Source organism: Callospermophilus lateralis, chromosome 1 (genome assembly GCF_048772815.1).
Source record: "Callospermophilus lateralis isolate mCalLat2 chromosome 1, mCalLat2.hap1, whole genome shotgun sequence".
Lineage (NCBI taxonomy): Eukaryota > Metazoa > Chordata > Mammalia > Rodentia > Sciuridae > Callospermophilus > Callospermophilus lateralis.
Window position 1 is genome coordinate 217897423 of NC_135305.1, and position 20519 is coordinate 217917941.

At 38.0% G+C, this 20519-nt stretch overlaps 1 protein-coding gene and 1 pseudogene across 1 annotated transcript; both read left to right on the plus strand.

Moving 5' to 3' along the window:
- The first annotated feature begins 1732 nt into the window (after positions 1 to 1732).
- LOC143410750 (olfactory receptor 7E24-like) lies at positions 1733 to 11560 on the plus strand (annotated as a pseudogene).
- Positions 11561 to 11793: 233 nt separating this feature from the next.
- Positions 11794 to 17527, plus strand: LOC143401025 (olfactory receptor 7E24-like). The gene is made up of 3 exons (XM_077110296.1): positions 11794 to 11808; positions 13434 to 13578; positions 16533 to 17527. Exons 1-3 carry the CDS (start codon positions 11794 to 11796, stop codon positions 17525 to 17527), a joined length of 1155 nt encoding a protein of 384 aa, XP_076966411.1.
- The last annotated feature ends 2992 nt before the right edge of the window (positions 17528 to 20519 follow it).

Consider the following 20519-nt stretch of genomic DNA (forward strand, 5'->3'; position numbering starts at 1 on the left):
ATCATTCTTAGGAATGTGTCCTAGATGAGATGGAATAGCTCTCTTTTGTGTCTGTGTCATGGACACAAGAGCCCTATTCTTCCACTTAACAGCATTTTTTTTTTTTTTTTTTTTTGGTGCTGGGGATTGAACCCAGGGCCTTGTGCATGCGAGGTGAGCACTCTACCAACTGAGCTGTATCCCCAGCCCTTAACACTATCTTCAACATTCAAAAACAGTGGTAGAGACTTTCATGAGTGCAGGAAAAGTAAAGTGGTGGGAAGAGAAAGTAAAACCTTAGAGACACACTGTAGAGTCTCCCATCATTCCCACGCTGCAGTGTGCTTTGACAATTGCATTTCACAGTAGATTGTTATGGTTTGGGTGTGAGGCAACACAAGGAGGTTCACAGCGAATGATTAGATCACAGGAGCTGTAACCTAGTCAGTGTATTAGTCCACTGACCAGGATTAACTGGGTGGTAACAAAAGGCGGGTAGAGAGTGGCTGGAGGAGACAGGTCACTAAGGGCATGTCTTTTCTATTTTGCTCCTGGTGAGTGGAGCACTCTATTTCTCTCTGCTTCCCGTTTACCATGTTTTGAGCTGTTTCCCTCCTTCATGCCTTCCTTCCATGGTGTTCTGCCTCACCTTGGGCCTAGAGTTATGGATTGCACTAAACCTGAAACCATGGGCCAAATGAACTTTTCCTCATTTAAGTTGTTCTCATCAGATCTTTTGATCACAGCATTCCTGGAATTAAGTGCCATGTTATGGTTAAAGCATTTATTCTAGAAGTGTGTCCTTCACAGACTAGATCCATCCACGTGCCAGTATTACTGCTGCAGATGACATAGTTGACACCTGCTGTTTGCTTTAATGCCAGATCTAGTTCATGGCTACTCATTGATTTTGATTAGCAATTGCTGACCCCACCATTCCTGCTGTTTTTGGTAGTTAACATTGTAGATATCATAGTATATTATGAAAAATTGGGTTCCAGGGCATCCTTGGTGCTATAAATGAGATGATTTATGATCAGACAAACAGTGAAGCACTGACTGTAACTGGTCGGTATAAATGATAAAAAACAAAACAAAAAAAAACCCAGTTCTTTCTTCCTTATTAGATATTTAAGGGGTGGATGACTGTTTCCTCTTTATGTTTCACAGAGGAATGGTGGTTGTCTGGACTGTATTGTGGGACTAATGGAGAGTTTAGACAAGGGTAGAAGTTTCAGTTTTGGAAAATCAAAAATTTCTGGACACGATTGATGGTGATTTCTGCAGAACAAGTGAATGTCATTAATGTGAGTGAAGTTTGCATTTGGTATGGTCACAATGTTATAGTTTTTATTTACATCTTCCTCCAATGAAAATGGACATTTGAAGAAGATATGTCTTTTTTAAAAAAGTGAAAGAAGCAAGTAGCACACACAAGCTTCCCCCTAATTAGAGTCAGGATCCAAGAAGTTTGTGGACATTATTTTGCTTTGCTTCCTCCATGAATATTCAGAGGTCCTTAGAGATGAGGTATCGTGGACCTATTTGACTAATTAGGAGCTGTGTGCATTGAGCTTCCATGGTCCTTTAACAGCAAGTCATCAGCCTGTGCCTCCAGTCTTTTCACTGATGGTTCCTGTCCAGTGGACTGCATAGATCTGTTTCTGCCTGTGGTTGTTCCTATCAGAAGCTGCTGACACTGTATTCATATGAATGCTGTGGATATAGTCGGAGCCTTTACTGGGCACCCGTTATGGGTGGGTCTTGGGATGTGCATTTCTTGGTCTTGACCCAGCAGAGAAGCAGTGTGACCCAGTAAGTGCAGAGGGAGCCAGTGGATGTGGAAAGTGCTGTTGGAGGTAGTGTTCCTCATCACGAGGACAAACATCACTGTTTGGGGGTCCAGATGAGAGGATACCAATATGCAAAGTTTCAGCTATGGGGTCTGTGAAGTTTACATTTCTGTTTAAGGTGATTAAAAATTTGCTGTCCCTCCACTAGTTCTATTTCCTATAAAAATCTCACTCAAAACAGCACAAATGGGTCTTTCTGAAGTGTTTCCTAAGCTCTATGAAGAACCGTGATGGTATGAACAGGATGAGGGAAATGAGAGTAGCCTTAGCCTCATGAACTGGTATAAGGGGCTTCCTAGATGCAGGTGCTGAGCAATGTGTTCTACATTATTGTTTCATTTCTTAAGCACTATTGGATTTGAGTTATGCATGTCCACTTTATTATTATTTCATAAAAATTGAAAAAGTGACTTGAAAATGTAACTTGTACTCCTTTGTTAGGTGGGAAAGAATGCAGTCTTGTTTGTACTGGGCTGTCTGACCATGGACACAGGGCATCACAGGAGAATCCTAGCAGACCATCCCATCAGCAAGCCCACCAGCCATTCCTCTTCCCTGTCACTGCAGAAAGAGAGCCTTGCCCACGATGCTCTTCCTCGTGGGATTCCTGGGGATCACAGGGCAGATCAGTGGGAGTGCCTGCTGCATGCACAATGCAAGAATAGTCACAGGTCACAGGAGAGGTCACAGTAGGGGAGGCTGATGATCATTCAGCACAGATCACACTATTGGGCCCCCTCCAGAACCATCTTGAGCTCACCACATGGTCCCTTATGGTTGAAAATACCCTCTCAGTCTCAAAGCAAACATAAGATTAGGTCTGATTTCTTGTCTACTCATGATGCTGGAAAGACTTTAAAAATGTGGCTGAGCCTTATTGAGACATCTGCTGGAAACATTCTGTTTTCTGGTAAAAGATAAAAATATTTACTGGATCAAATTCAGAGTCACACATTTCAATTTTGAATCTTGCTGCTAGACTCATTATCTCTGAGAGGTAGGGAGGATTGTTTGTGTCTCTGAGACTCAGCATTTTCATCTGAGTTTATTTCTATTTGATAAAACTGTAGCGAGTCAGGATTAAATGGATAATAGTTTCTCTGTATGTGATTAATATGTGACATCTATGAGGCTAAGGCAACATAAAACTTAGATATTATTATTATTGTTATTACCAATGACAAACTTAATCCTCAGGCCACTCAGCTAATGCATGAAGTGATCTGAAGTTACCATTTTCCTACTTCTGTAGGGGATGTTTTCTGTACGACCCTATAGATGCATATGCTGTGTATTTGGGAAGGCTACATCCCTCTTTCATTTTGGATTTCACATAGACTTGTTTTCTTGGCACAGGGGAGGAATCAAAAACATGTCTCTTGAATACAGAAGTGACCCACCATTCTTTCCTAAAACTGGCCCAAATCAGTTTGATTCAACACACTTGGAGTTTCTGTCTGCAGTTTCATCCCTTTTAGGAATGTCCCATAGAAATAAAGGCAAGTTGACATAGTGTCATGGTGATAGAGCCCTTTATTATATTTATGAATATCACCTGAAATAGTCAATTTTTAAAAGATCATGGCAGAGACTTTCATGGGCTTGAGAAAAGGAACAGAGGCAGGAACTTGAAGGGGTTACTTCAGGCTTCTGCCTTCAACTGGGACACACTTCTGAATTTCACATCATTCCCGGGCTCTGGGCCCTTGACAATTTCTTTCCTCCAGCATTTGTATTTCCCTGATCATGGAATATTTTACTAAAACCACAAGGATCAAAGTTTATTAAGGTCCATACTTCCCGTAGGTGCCCTACAAGTTGTAGAGATGTGCCTATTGCTCCACAAAGCGATGTGAGCAGGGATAAGTAGAGAGATTCCCACACACCTGCACACACTGTCAGGTTAGTAATGCAGGATCAAAACGCTGCTTTCTGGCTCCAACCCAGGCTACTGTCTTTTTTTCTGGAACAAAATAGAAATATTATTCCCTACACAAGACCAAACTTCTTTGTGAGTTATCATGGAGAGAGTATGACTAGTTAGGGTGCCACTGTCTTTTGGTAACCAAAGTCATGATTAAGTGAATGCAGGTGTTAATGACTTCTTTTTATAGGGCCATGCATGTTGGTCATTAATAGCAAGACTGGACATGCATTTTAGTTGGAAATCAATTATCCTCTGCTAACCTATTATACAGAGACTTTTATTTGTGTGATGTGAAGAAAGGCACAGGAAGTTTGAAATGATTGCTATACTAATAACTTACTGGTTAATGCTTTGCATCAGATCCAGACTGAATGAGGTAGAAAAATATACTTCACAGGGACTCATTTCAGGGTCAGTAAGAATTATGTTGCAGACTGCTTAGATGAGATTTAAGTACTCAGGTAAGTATTTTTTTGGGGGGGACAAGTGTTAATGGATACATTAATAAATACTAATGAAGAAACTCCAACAGAAAATTGCACCTCTCTTGGGAAACAGGTTTGCAGGAGAATGGAATTATGCAGAGATACTAAGAACTAAAATTTCTTAGGTAATTGTTAAGATCTCTATCTAATGTTAGTCCTGAGACAAGTATTATCCAATTCACATAATTAAAAATAGGAAGTGCCTATTATTGACTATATTAATAGCTAGTATTCATGGAGCCTGGATATCATTAGACAGTGGGTTTCAATTCTGGTGTAGGAAAGAACCACTCCACACTTCACATGTACACATTCTGACTACTTTGGTGTTGGTCTGACAACAGGTGGATGTAATAATGAGACAAAACTACTAGAAATGCAATTTGAACATTTTTTATATAAGCATTTTATTACATAACTTTTTAAGTATATGTAAAATGAACTGAATAGTAACTCATTACTCAGATGGAACATTTGCTAATTATATTTAATTTCTTTTGTGCTTCTCATCTGTCCCAACTCAATCCCACTTATTCCATTTTTGGTGAGTTCAGATGTACATATATTAAATGTCATAAATCTTAACTAGAGTTTTCACACACCCACCCACCCATAAAACCTTACTGCTTTTAAGCTTAGAACATTGGCAATATCACAAGAAAATTATCTGTATCCTTTCCCAGCAACTTTTTCTTCCCCCAGATGAAGTTACTTTTGAGAATTTTTAACCTTAGGTTCATTTTGCCTGAAATCATACAATATACATGGTATTAGATCAGCTGTCTCCACACACAAAATTTTTGAGATTCAAGAAGGGTGTGCATTTTCCTTTGTTTTGCTGAGAAATATTGCATTATATGGATTCAGGACAATGTGTTTTCAAAAACATTTTGATTATTTCTTATTTTGGACCAATAGGACTACAGGGCCTGTGGACATATGTAAATACCTATTCTACTTATTTTAATTTCTTACTAGTATTTACATACTAATGACAGAGGTTTTCATGTTTGCTAGTTTCTCTGAAAATTTCAATATGCATCTTAACATACAGAGTTAATATTGTATGACTTTAATGACTACAAAATAGAAAACATTATAAGACTTTATTTTCTTCTATCTTTGTACAGCTGTTGTACATTTTGTATCCACAGATTATAAACCTTACAATACAGTGTTGTAAATTTCTCACTGAATAATCACAGGTTTTGAAAAAAATGTAATACAGTATATTCAAAAGGATTTACATTAAGCCAGGCAATCTAATATTCTCTTATGTTTCACCCACGGTTTTGCATTCATTGGTGACCACTATCTGCACTAGTAACCACTATGGTATCCTACAGGTGATTTTCTGTTTCATACAATCCCCTATATTTAGTTTTTATTAGTGAATTGCAGTTATACACTGTACTGGGTTCATTTTGACATAATTACACAAGCATGGAATATAATCTGCTCTGATTCAGTCCCTAGCACTTCACTTTCCCCCTTTCTTTCTCCCTCTTCCTTTTTCGTTTCCTCTATTGGTCTTTCTTCTACTAACTTACACTATTTAATATTAGTATTTTATAGATATACACAAAGGGGAAATTCACTGTGGAATATTCACATATGTTCATATGCTAATCTGGTCAATATCATTCCACCTTTCCTCCCTTTTCCCATCCCTCCTCCCTTCTCTGACCCTCAATTTCCTTCTATACTGTATTGATCTCTGTTTTCATGAGATTCCAACCCTTTCCCCCCTTATTTTGATCTAACTTCCACGTATGAGAGTTTCTCCAGTGTTTTTCACATAAAAAGTACTGGACTTTGTCAAATGCTTTTCTTCACCTTATTGAGATAATGACATATTCTTGTCCTTAACTCCATGTATGTGGTGTATTGCATTTATTGATTTGCATTTGTTGAAGAAACATTGGATCCCTGGAATGAAAACCACTTAATCATGCTATACTATCTTCTTACCATTTTTTGAATCAAGATTTTGTTAAGAATTTTTGCATCTATGTCCCTCATAGTTTATTGATCTTAGGTTTTCTTTCCATGATATGACTATCTGGTTTTGGTATAGGGGTGATACTGGCTTTATAGAATAATTTAAAAGTGTTCCTTCTTTTTCTATATCATGAATAATTAGAGGAGGACTGGCATTATTTCTTCTTTAAAGGTCTGGTAGAACTTGGATTAATATACCTCTGTTCTTGCTCTTTTCTTTGTTGGAAGTCTTTTAATTGTTGGTTAAAATTATCAGCTTGATAATGGTTTATTTAAGTTTCATATATCCTCCTATTTTTGTTTTGGTCATATGTGTCTAAAAATTTTGTCAATGTCTTATGATTTTCCATGTTACTGGAGCATAAATTTCCAAATTGTTTCTAATGGCCCTCTAGATTTCAAAAGTGTCTTTGATGATATTTTCTTTTTTTTCACTCTAATTTTGTTGATTTGAGCCTTCTCTCTCTTTATTTCAGTTAGTTGGTTAAAAGTTTATTAATTTTCTTTATCTTTTCAAAGAAACAACTCAGTTGCACTGATCCTTTATATTTTTTAATTCTCATTTTTATTAATTTCAATTCTGATTTTATTTATTTCCTATCTTTTACTGATTTTGGAATTAGTTTGTTCTTTTTCTAGGGCCTTGAGTCATAATGTTAGATTATTTGTTTGATACTTTTCTATTTTTTTAAATGAAGGAACTCAGTGCTATCAACTTTCCTCTTAGAATTATCTTCATCCTGTCCCAGAGATTTTCATATATTGTATCTCTATTCTCATTTCTTTCTAAGAATTATTTTATTTCTCCTCTAATTTCTTTTATGGTCCATTTGAAGTTAAAAACTGTGTTATTTAATCTCCTGGTGTTAAAATGGATTTTTCATTTTATATTATCATTGATTTCTAACTCAATTCCATTATGATATGATAAAATTCAAGAAAGTGTATCCTCTTTTTATAATTACTAAGATTTCTTTGTTCCCTAAAATCCAGTGTTTTAGAAAATGTTTCATGTGCCACTGAGAAGAATACGAATTCAGGTTTTGATGGATGAAATATTCTGTAGCTGTCTCTGAAGTCCATTTGATTAGTAATAATATTCAGTTCTGATCAGTCTTTACTTATGTGTGGATGACTTATCTGACAGTGAGAGAGGGATATTGAAATCACCCATTATAGCACTGAGACCTGTTTAATTCTTCATTTTGAGAAAGTTTGTTTTATGCATGTGTGTACCCAGCATGAGGATTTATGTTCATGTGTTGTTGTTGGATGAGTCCCTTTGTCACTGTGAAGAGACATTTTTCTTCTATTCCAGTTAATTTGTTTGAAGTCTACTTTGATAGGAGAGTGACTCCTGCTTGCCCTCTGTTTCCATTTACATGATAGATCTGTTTTCATCCTTGCACCTTGGTTCTTTGGATCTCTTTTCCTGTAAAGCAAGTTTATAAGTCAAGTTTCTTATGGTCTTATTTTAATACAATCTACCAATCTCTGTCTTTTGATTGGACAGTTTAGTGCATTTATATCAACATTATATGAGAGATGATTTTTAATTCTTGCCATTTTGGCTTATATCTAATTCTTAACTCAGACTTGATTCTCCTTAAGTTGATTATTCTTTTAGTGTGATTCATCCATATACTTGTCTTCATTTTATTTTTCTTTTATTTGGCATGAAATATATTTTATTGAGTATGCTTTATAGTGCTGGCTTAGTGGCTATAAATTCTTTTAGCTTCTCCTTATCATGGAAGTTTTACCCTTCAGCTTCAACTCCAGATTTTTATCCAGTTTTGCTGGATATAGTAACCTTGGTTGGTGCCCATTTTCTTTCAGATGTTATAAATACTTTTTCAAGGCCTCTTGGCTTTTAGGGTCTTGGCTGAGAAATCATTTGATTTCTGAATTGGCTTATCTCTAAAGGTGATGAACCATTTTTTTCTTGAGGCCTTTAAAATTCTATCTTTCTTGTATATATATTAGGCATTTTCATCATAATGTGTTTTTTATGATATTCTTTGGTCTTTACTTTGTGGGGTTCCATTTGCATCTTGTATTTGGATTTGTGTCTCATTCCTAAGGCTGGAAAAGTTTCTAATATTATTTCATTAATAAGACAGTATATTTCTTTATTTTGTATTTTGGAGCCTTCATCCACACCAATAATTCTTAGATATTTTTGTCATAATGTCATCCCAGATTTCTTGAATATTCTGGTCATAATATCTTAACACTTTTTTATTGTTGAGTTTATTTTCAAGATTTTATAATGTATTCAAAGCCTGAGGATGTCTTTAAAGTGGTCTACTCTATTGGTGATGCTTTCTATTGAACTCTTTGTTTGATTTATTGAGTCATTTCCACAATTTCTGTTTCATTCTGTTTCAGAATCTCTATTTCTTTATTGGAATGATCATTCAGTTTTTGTATTGTCTAAGTTAATTCCTACATCTTCCTTTATCTTATTGAACATTTTAAAAGTGAACTTTCTAAATTTTTATTCTCTAACATTTCCTCCACTGTGTTGTCAGTGGGAACAGGTCTTGACATGTTTTGGGTTGTTTGGGGTGTTTTCTTTGATGGTTCTTTCATACTGCTTGTATGTCTACCCATCTGCTGGGCTGATTATTGCTTCTACTTTTATGGAAGGGATTATTTAGTAAACTTCTTTTTCTGAAGATCCCTGGATTGGGAAAATATCCAGGTATCCATACTTTCACTCAATGTGAGTTCTTGCTGTTTCCAATTTGATAGAAGAATTAAACCCCATTAACTACAATTACTTCAGAGCAAACCTCATAATAATCAGCTTTAGGAAAAACAAGAACTGGGTAATATTCTCCATTCTTCCTCTAATCCAGGTATAAAATTTCACTTATGTTCATTTTCTGGCTACAGGCCGCCCATTGTTCTCCCTCTAGATCTTCTAGTAGCTGCACAACAGAGCAAGTGGGCCTTCTGAGCATAGGAGAGGGACCTAGAGAGGGATCCTCAAAATCTCAATCTCAAAAAAATTTTTTGGGGGGACATACTGGTTATTGAACCCAAGGGTGCTTAACTACTAAGCCACATCCCCAGCCCTTTTATATATTTCATTAGAGACAGGGTCTCACTGAATTGCTTAGGGCCTAAGTTGCTGAGGCTGGGTTTGAACTTGTGATCCTCATGACTGATCCTCCTCAATCACTAAGAATACAGGCAGGTACCAGCACACCCGACTCTCAATCTCAAATTTAAAAAAGTCTTACAGCAACTCCACCAAGTCAGTAATTATTATTACTGTTTAACAGATGAGGAAGTTTCCAGAAATAATTATGTTACTGGTTGTTCTTTTCTGTTTTCTATTGTCCAATTCAATAGTGAAACCTGACATATACGAACCACCTCTTTCCTTCACAAAGCTGAAGTAAGAATTTTCATACAACTGGAGAATAGAATGAAGATTTTAAAAAAAAGAATGAAGAATTGTTTTGTATAGTAGGTATTTTACTAATATTCTATGGGTTGATACATAATATCAAAATTTATAGAAATTTCAAATTTATACCAAAGAGAAATAAAATATGCTTAAATTTGAATGTAAGTATCAAAATGTAATCTATTCAAAGGTTTTTCTTAGGGCTTAAGATTTTAGAACTATTGACAGGTACAGTGTATATAAATGCTGCATTTGTGGTGATACCATTGATTGTGTGCACTTAACAATATTTACCAAAATTTAAAGTTCATAAAAGGGAAGGATATTTATTAATTTATATAAATTTTCAAGAACAAACTTAAGGGGAGGGGAATAAAAATTCAAAAGAATAATGAGATTTCTTGAAGATAATTGCCCATTATATTTTCTAATTATGATTTCTCACCCATGATGTAGTTGTCAGAGAAATTAAAGTACCTGGTACACAGTATTTTAAATAAATTTAAATGAATATATCATTTTAATGAATTTATCCGAAGGTGATAGAACCAAGCAAGGCATATCAAACTGCTTCTGAATTTCCTTTTATTAATAAATAGTTTCATTAATAGTGTTTTCTTAATAACGAAGGCCATTACTTATTCTTGATTGTTTTCATAAAAGAGTATGCAATATTTTGTTGTGATCATGAACTTGTTTTTCCACTGCTCCTAGATTTCTAACATTGTTCAGATCAATGTCTCTCAAGCAGATATGGAAGAGGGGTATAATGCAGAAAGTGAAGGAAGAGTGTACAAAGACTGTGTGTTACACTCCTGAGAATCATTATTGGTGCACAGTATTCAAGTGTGAATAATCTTGTGAATACTTCCATTCAAATATATACAGATGGAGGGGAGTTTGGTACATGTTTCTTTATTCTCACATTTTTTGATTGTTTAAAAAGCTGTTCAAGCAATATAGTAGCACAAAATCTAACATGTGTCTCAGAATTCCAACTCATGAGCCTTTCAGAGGACCCAGACCGGCAGCCCACCCTGTTTGGATTGTTCCTGTCTATGTACCTGGTCTCGGTGCTTGGGAACCTGCTCATCATCCTGGCCATCAGCTCTGACTCCCACCTCCACACCCCCATGTACTTTTTCCTCTCCAACCTGTCTTTTGTGGACATCAGTTTCATCTCGACCACAGTCCCAAAGATGCTCTTGAACATCCAAACTCATAATAGAGTCATTTTCTACGAGGGCTGCCTGACACAAATGTCTCTTTTTGGCATTTTTGTCTGTATGGATGACATGCTTGTGACTGTGTTGGCCTATGACCGGTTTGTGGCCATCTGTCACCCCCTGCATTATACAGTCATTATAACCCTCGTCTCTGTGGCTTCTTAACTTTGGTGTCATTTTGGCTGAGTCTTTTGGACTCTCAGCTGCACAATTTGATGATCTTACAAATTACCAGCTTCAAGGATGTGAAAATTTCCAGTTTCTTCTGTGATCCTTCTCAACTTCTGAATCTTTCCTGTTCTGACAACTACTCTGATAACATTGTCAAGTATTTTCTTGCTGCCATATATGGCCTTTTCCCTATCTCAGGGATCTTTTTCTCTTACTATAAGATAATTGCCTCCATTCTGAGGATCCCATCCTCTGGTGGGAAGTACAAAGATTTCTCCACCTGTGGGTCTCACCTGGCAGTTGTTTGCTTATTTTATGGAACAGTTGTTGGAGTGTACTTGAGTTCAGCTTTATCACATTCTCCCAGAAAGGGTGCAGTGGCCTCAGTGATGTATACTGTGGTCAGCCCCATGCTGAACCCCTTCATCTACAGCCTGAGGAACAGGGATATTAAAAATGCATTTAGGAGACTCCACAGCCGAATTTTTCAATCTTAGCAACTGTGCTGTTCAGTTGCAATATCTTGGAAAATTCAGCAAAGCTAAAAGGTTGGCCCTGTTAATGTGCCTTTTAATAACATAAATAGTTTTAATTTCTTACCATGTCTTATAGTATAATGGTTTCAGCCTATGTTAGGGATCAAGATTTAACTGCATTAAGATGAAAAATTTTGGAGATGGATTGTAGTTAGTTTCACAAGAAAACAAATAACAACAAATGCCACTACACTATGCACTTGACAATGGTAAAATTTGTAACTTCTTTTTATTTACATACCGCATATTAAAAGTGACAAAGCCAATGAGTTTTAAAAATGAAATTAAAAAGTTGCTGGATACTGTGGTGCATGCCTGTAATCCCAGAGGCTCAGGAGGCTGAGGCAGGAGGATTGAGAGTTCAAAGACAGTCTCAGCAATTTAGCGAGGCCTTAAGCAACTCAGTAAGATCCTGTCTCTAAATAAAATACCAAATGAGCTGGGATGTTGCTCAGTGGGTAAGGGCCCCTGTGTTCAATCCCTAATAAAAAAAATAAATTAATATAGTGTTCTATAGTTTTCATTGCAAAGGTCCTTCAATTCTTTTGAATTGACTGATTTGCAAGTAATTTATTGTTTTGAGGCTATTGTGAATAGGATAGTTTTTCAATTTCTTTCTCAGAAGATTAGTCATCGAAATATAGAAATGTGATTGATTAATAAGAGTTGTTCTTGTATCATGTTACCATGCTGAATTCATTTATGAGCTCTAGAAACTTTCTATTTGAGTTTTTGGGTCTTCTAATTATAGGAAACATGCCATCAGTAAATAGATAATTTGAGCTTTTCTTTTCCTGTTTATATCCCTGTGGGTACAAGTGCATGGAGTACTGCATACATGGCATACATTAAGGGCATCAGAGTGGTAATTGTTTGCATTGATATTTTATCCCAATAAAATGAACATTGATCACAGATGTCTCTTTAAGGAACACAGAAATGAAAGAAAATAAATAGAATATGTAAACTTTTTCCTAATTAGAGTTAGGGCCAGAAACTTATGTGGACATTCAATTTCATTTGTGTTCCTCATTAATGACGGGGAATCTTTAGAGATGGGGATTTCATGGACCAATTAGTCTAATTACAAGCTCTGTGTATTGATCTTCCAAGGTCCTACATTAGTGCACAATTAGTCTGTGCCTGCTGCCCTTTAGTGGATGGTTCTTGTCCAGTGAGCTGCACGGCTGTGTCTCCTCCTGGGATTTTCTGCATTAGGAAGCTCCTGAGCACATGATCTCTTCCTGTGGACACAGTTGCTCCTTCCCTGGGCTCCACACTTGGTAGGGTCTTAGGATCTGCACTTCTTGGTGATGACCCTGCAGGGAAGCAACATGACCCAGTAAGTACAGAGGGGGCCTTGGATGTGGGAAGGACTGGGGAAGTAGTGTTACCTCAGCACAGGGACAAACACCACAGAGTAGCCAGGTGGGAGGACACCAGCGTGCAGCTTCAACCTTGGGGTTGTGGGGTTCAAGATTTTGTTTCAGGTGGGGAGATGAGAAATCTTATTCAATCTGTGCTGTCCACCCACACTGGTTCTGATTCACACAGAAATCTCCCCCACAACAGCACAAATGGGTCCTTCAAAAGTGTTTCTTAACCTCTAAGAAAGGACTTTGATGGTGGTGATAAGATGATGATGAGGATGACAGAAGCCAGAGCACCATGCACTGAGGTGCAGGACTTCCCAGGCTCAGGTGCTAACCAACTACCTTTTTTTTTTCCTTTTCATAAACACCAACCTACTTTAATTATATGTGTCCACATTATTATTATTTTATAGAAAATGAAGCCGTGTGTTATACTTTTGTAACTTGTACTCCTTTGTTAGGTGGGGAAAAGTGCAGCCATGTTTGCACTGGGCTGTCTGGCCATGGACACAGGGCATCACAGGAGAATCCTGGAAGGCTGTCCCATCAGCAGGCCAACCAGCCACTCCTCTTCCCTGACACTGCAGAAAAAGAGCCTTGCCCATGGTGCTCTTCCTCTTTAGATTCCTGGGGATCACAGGGGAGAGCAGTGGGGTTCCTGGTGCATGCACAATGGAAGGACATCCACATGTCACAGGAGAGGTCACAGTAGGGGAGGCTGATGGTCATTCAGATCAGATCACAATCTTGGGCCCCTCCAGAACCTCTGTGGATCTCCCTTCATGCTCCTCCATGCTTGAAAACAGCCCTCTCAATCCCAAAGCAAAACTAAAGTCAGGTTTGATTTCATTTCCCCCCAAATACTGCAAATATTTTAAAAATGTACCTCATATTTACTAACAGAGAAAATGTCTGGGCCCATACTGAACACAGTCAGGTGGGAAAGAATAAAATAATTAAATCAATCCTTTTCAGACTCTGTCAGTCCAGTCACTGTGTCTGTAAATCACTGGTTTCACTGGTGTCTAGACTCAGCCCTGTCACCTGAATTCATTTCCCATTGATGCACCTACAGTGAGTAAGGATAAATAGATAAATGGATACTTGGTTCTTTTATGTGAATAATATGGGATATGGGAATAAAATGAGGGCATAATAAATCTGGATATTATTGGTACTGTTAGTTCTGATAGGTTAATCTTCATTCCACTCAACTAATATATCCAGTGACCTGAAGTGACCGTTTTTCTGTTTCTGGATGGGACACTTTGTTTGCCCTCACAGATGCATGTGCTGTGCATCTGGGAGGAACGGCTTCCTTTCTTCTATTTCTTACACCCCGGAGCCTGTTTTCTGCTTGGCACAGGGCAACGTCTTGAGCAAGTCTGTTGAGAATTGAACCACCCCACCCTTTTCCATATATTGACCAAAATGAATTTGGATGAACAGACTGTGGCCTCTTGACTGTCCTTTCATTCCTTCCATCAGTGTCCATGGGAATAGATAGGTTCAAACAGTGTCCTTTGTGTCCATGTTTTGGTCATAGGGACAATTTACTTTTATTTAGTTTCATCCACAGTAGGCAAGTATTCAGAAATCATGGCAGAGATTTTCAAGGATTTGAAGAAAAGCAACAAGGCAGAGGCTGAAGGGGCATCTAACACTGCAGCCTTCCACTGAGACCTTCGTCAGGGTCTCACTTCATTCCGGCCTCCAGTGCCCTTGACCATGGCTTTCTTCCATAATATTAATACTTATGTAATTATGTGTTTTTTTTACTAAAATAACAATTTCCAAATATTCATTGAGTTCCCAATGTTGCTTCAATGCTGCACATATTGTGAAGATGGTGTTATTTTCTGTGTTTCCATTAAGCAGTGAGCAGGGAGAGGAGAAGAGATTCACACACTGTGCATTCACTGGCAAGTGGGATGTGGGTCTGAAATGTTGCCTGCCTGACTCCAGCCCAGGGCACTGGCTCTTCTGTCAGAGCCACAGTAAAGAGTATTCCCTGCACAAGACCAAACTTCTTCAGGAGTCATCAAGGAAGAATATTCCTAGTTAGGGTGCAATTGCATTTCCATTGGATTGAGAAGATGTAGGTGATAGTGACTGTTCTTGTAGGTACCTAAGTGTAGGTCATTAAGAGTAAATTTGGACACAGATTTTGCACTGGAAATCAACCAACCATGTCCTGACAACATATTATCCAGACACTATTATTTAAGTGACAGGGAGACTGGTTTGAAATGATTGTCATACTAATATACTACTGAATTAAACAATGATGTCCTTTCTATCACTTTGCATCAGATAAAGACTTTGCAGAAGACAAATTTACTTCATTGAGAAATTAAAAGTTCAGGTTAATATAAACTTGTACATTTCATGGCCAATGGGCATTGTTTTGCAAATTACTTAGATGATTTTTTTAACCTATGTTTTAGGTAATTGTATGAAAGAAAAGTGTTTGGTAGATGATTCTGGCATGAAAACACGAGCAGATAATTACACCTCTGCATTTCATAACAATAAGTATGTTTGTGGAACAGGTTTGCAGGAAAATGAAATCAGACAGAGATATTAACTCAAATTTCTTAGGTAATGTTTCAGATGTCTATCTAATGTTAGTCCTGAATTATTATCAGATTCATATGTTTCAATATAGGTGATGGGTATTATGGACAATAAGAGTAGGTAATATTCATGAAGAAGGTTCTACATGGCAGGATATTGTTAGACATAGGATTTCAGATCTGGTGTAAGAAAGAACCACTGAGAACTTCACATGTGGATATGCTGATATAATTGGTATTAGTCTGACATCACTGTGTATGGATATTCTAAAATATACACAGGTAGATTTAATAATGGGAGAGAACTACGAGTTATGCCACTTGAAAGTTTTTTTTTAATTTCCTCATGACAATCATACAAGGTAGGTAATTACTACCTCCAATTTACAAATGAGGATGTTTCCAAGAAGTTGTTACGTTTTTACTTGTTATACTCTGTTTTGTATTGTATCCAATTATTTCACATAGAGAAATGATAAATAATGAACCCAAGTGTACTTCATGTAGCCTAAATAGGAGAATTGAAATCAATGTGTCAGGAATGGCTGACCAGAGAACCCATGAATAAGAACTAAGATTGGAAAATAAAACTTGAATTTTGGGGCCTTCCTTGGTGCTGGGTCATAAACAATGTACTTGATGATTTGAGATAAAAAAAACCATGAAGCACTTTTGGCAGGCCAGATGAAGTACAGAATCAAGAAAAAGAATAAAAAGGGTAGAGTCATGTATATAACAGATATTTGGCTTACATTATATGGGTTGATCATGGTCTTCTTCTCTGCTCCTGGACTTTTAACACTGCTCAGCTCAATGCTTCTTAGGTGAGTATAGGAAGAGGGGTGAATTATGGAGAAGGTGATAATGAAAGGATATGTAGAGACTTAGCTTCACTACTGACAGCTATTGTTGAAGGTGTATGGACATAAAGCATGAGCTCCTTCCTTGTGCATACTTTAATTCAAATATTTCCAGAATGAGGAGAGCCTGTTTTACATATTTCTTTTTTAACACCTTTTTTGTTTTTTCTCAAAAGGTGTCCAAGCTACCTACAAGAACAAAATCTAACCCGTGTCTCTGAATTCCATCTCCTGAGCCTCTCAGAGGACCCAGACCTGCAGCCCCTTCTCTTTGGACTGTTCCTGTCCATGTACCTGGTCACGGTGCTTGGGAACCTGCTCATCATCCTGGCCGTCAGCTCTGACCCCCACCTCCACACCCCCATGTACTTCTTCCTCTCCAACCTGTCCTTGGCTGACATCGGCTTCATCTCCACCACCGTCCCAAAGATGATTATAAACATTCAAACTCACAATGATGTCATCTCCTACGTGGGCTGTCTGACACAGATGTCTCTTTTTGCCATTTTTATTTGTATGGATTATATGCTTCTGACTGTGATGGCCTATGACAGGTTTGTGGCCATCTGTCATCCCCTGCATTACACAGTCATTATAAACCCTCGCCTCTGTGGCTTCTCAATTTTGATATCATTTTTGCTGAGTCTCTTGGACTCTCAGCTGCACAATTTGATGATCTTACAAATTACCAGCTTCAAGGATGTGGAAATTTCTAGTTTCTTCTGTGACCCTTCTCAACTTCTGAATCTTTCCTGTTCTGACACCTACTCTATTAATACTGGCAAGTATGTTCTTTTTGCCCTATATAGCTTTTTCCCCATCTCAGGGATCCTTTTCTCTTACTATAAAATAATTTCCTCCATTCTGAGGATCCCATCCTCAGGTGGGAAGTTCAAAGCCTTCTCCACCTGTGGCTCTCACCTGGCAGTTTTTTGCCTATTTTTAGGAACAAGTACTGCAGTGTACTTTGGATCAGCTGTATCACATTCTCCCAGAGAGAATGTGGTGTCCTCAGTGATGTATACTGTGGTCACCCCCATGCTGAACCCCTTTATCTACAGCCTGAGGAACAAGGATATCAAAGGTGCTCTTTGGAAGCTTCACAGCAGGGCAATCTAATCCCAGCTTCCGTGGTACTGGTTGCAATGTGTGTTGGAAAATCCAGCAAAGTTACATACCTGGTCCTGTTCAGATGTGCCTTATGCTAATTTCTCACCAAATTTTACAGTCGAATGGTTGGAACTCCTGTTGGCAAGGGATGTTTGGAACTTTTTTACATTGCAAAGAAAGTTTCACTTTTGTAAGATAAGGAATGGTGGAGATAGACCATAGTGATGTTTTGGCAACTATACCTATATTTAATGCCACTGAGCTTTGCATTTAACAATGGTAATAATGGCAAGTTTTTTTCTTTTTTTGTAATTTAAATTGACCATAATGAATGTGGCTTTAAGAAGGTAGTATTTTCTAAGAATAAATAGAGGAAATCAATAAAATAAATAATTTTTTAAAAAATTTGTTTTAATTACTGACAAACTTCTTTTTTAAATTATTTTTTAATTTGTTGCAATTAGTTATACATGATAGTAGAATGCATTTATGCACTTTGATAGATCATACATATATGGGATATAATTTCTCATTTTTCTGAGTGTACATGTTGCAGAATCACATTGGTCATTCAGCCACATACATACATATTGTAATAATATCTGTTTCATCCTACTATCTTTCCTATCCCCACATCCTCTCTCTTTCCTTCCCATCACTTCCCTCTACCTAATCTAAGGTAACACTATTCTTCCCTAGATCCCCCCCCTCACCTTATTGTGAATTAGCATCCACATATTAGAGAAAACAAAGCCTTTGGTTTTGTGAGATTAGCTTATTTTATGTAACATGATATTCTCCAACTCCATCCATTTACTGGCAAATGCCATAATTTCACTCTTCTTTAAAGCTTCTTTTTTACTAAAAATTACTGAAAAGCATTATTTGATGTTCATTTCAAACTTTTTATCCCATCATCATTGTTAGGACAATCATAGAGTTTGTGAGAGGCTCACCTATTTTGCCAGTCTGTTCTATGCTTTGAGCCTCCGAGGTCACACCTGTGCCTCCAGCCTTTCTGCTTGATGGCTCCAGTTCAGTGGGCCCCATCCTGTGTTTCTTCTCACCCTGGTTGTGTCTATTAGGAAGTTCCTACCTGAGTGTGCACAGATGTCAGCTCTAAAGATGAGGTGGGAGGCCCCTGGGTACCAGCTATGTGGAATCCACTCTCCTTAGTCACGACCACCTGAGCCAGTGTAAATAGGTAACTGCTGAGGGAGGTGAGGATGGAGGAAGGACCAACATGCAGTGTGGCTGCCCAGAGGGGAGAGCACTGCACAGTGTCAGTCACGGGGACTGAGAGACGAGGCATGTGTGTGTTATCCATGGTGGTGAGCATGACTGAAACATCTTAAAATTTATGATTTTAAAATCATTGCTGGGTACATTGCACACTAATGTGACATTTATGGTCAGTTCTACAATTGATATTGTGCTGACTCATTCACATTTAACAATATTTGAAGTTAACCAAAGACAAGGATACTTATTTTATACTCCATATTTTTTTTTATTTTTTTATACCTTTATTTTATTTATTTATTTTTATGTGGTACTGGGGATTGAACCCGGGCCTTGCACGTGCTAGGCAAGCACTCTACTGCTGAGTCACAACCCCAGTCCCAAAATATTTTCAAGTGATTTTGTGTGTGTGTGTGTGTGTGTGTGTGTGTGTGTGTGTGTGGTGCTGGGGATTTAACCCAATTCCTAGTGTATGTGAGGCAAGCACTCTACCAACTGGGCTATATCCCCAGCCCTTATACTCCATATTTTTTAAAGAAAAAACCATAAATCCACACAGGAAGCAAATGAGAATATCAAAGAATGATGAGACCCCTGCAGACAAGGGGCACATGCTGCTTTCTGGTTATGATCCACCACCCTTGATTTAGTTGTGAGGACTGGAAAGCAGTCCTCACACAGAGTTACATATCTTATCAAAGACTTTGTCCAAAAGCCTTAAAATAAAATAAGGTTATCAAACTGCTTCTTAATTTTCCTGAAAGGAAGGTCATTACATATTCCTTACTTTTTCCCAAAGAGTAAGCTATATTTAATAGTGATCATAAACTTCCTTCTCTCTTCTCTGCTCCTGGATTTCTAACACTGCTCAGTTCAATCTTTAAAGTCAGTATGGAAATAGGGTAGAATGATGGAGAAAGTAAATTAAAAGAGTATGTAGAGACTGGGTTTTTCACTATTGAGAATTATTGTTGAGAGTGGATGGACCTAAAGCGTGAGCACCTTGCTTGTGCACACTTGAATTCAAATGTTTTCAGGATGAGGGGTTTCTGTTTTCTTTTTGAACACCCTCTTTCCTTGTCAAAATTGTCCAAGCAGTATATAAGCACAGAATCTAACACGTGTCTTTGATTCCAACTTATGAGCCTCCCAGAGGACCCAGTCCTGCAGCCCCTCCTCTTTGGACTGTTCCTGTGCATGTACCTGGTCTCAGTGCTTAGGACCCTGTTCATCATCCTGGCTGTCAAATCTGACTCCCACCTCCGCACCCCCATGTACTTCTTCTAAGCTGAAGCCATGTGTGAAATGCACTGTAGATTTGAGGCACATGGCCAGTGCTGCAGGTTGACCCCTTCATAAGCACCCCTGTGTTTCACGTCTGTGTTCTTCCAGGATGGGACCCTTCTTCTTCTATGTTTGAGATTTCTGGTAGATCCCAGGACACAGTAGTCAGTGGCATCAGTTTCACCAATATGGCTGATACAAGACAAAGATCTACTATCGAGTGCACACAAGTAATCCAGCGCAGACCTCCCTGTGTCCCCCTCTGAAGGATACCTCTGAAGCTGCCAAATCCTCCTCCATTCTGGTAATTAGCCCTCTCCATCTGAACAGGAGACAAAACAGGTCTGAGTTTCATTACTACTCAGGAATCTGGGAAGGTTGAAGATGTATCAGAGATGTGCCTGCAGACAAGACTCCTGGATTTAGCTTAAAATATTCTGATGGTTGGAAAACAGTGAAAAATATTAATGCATCA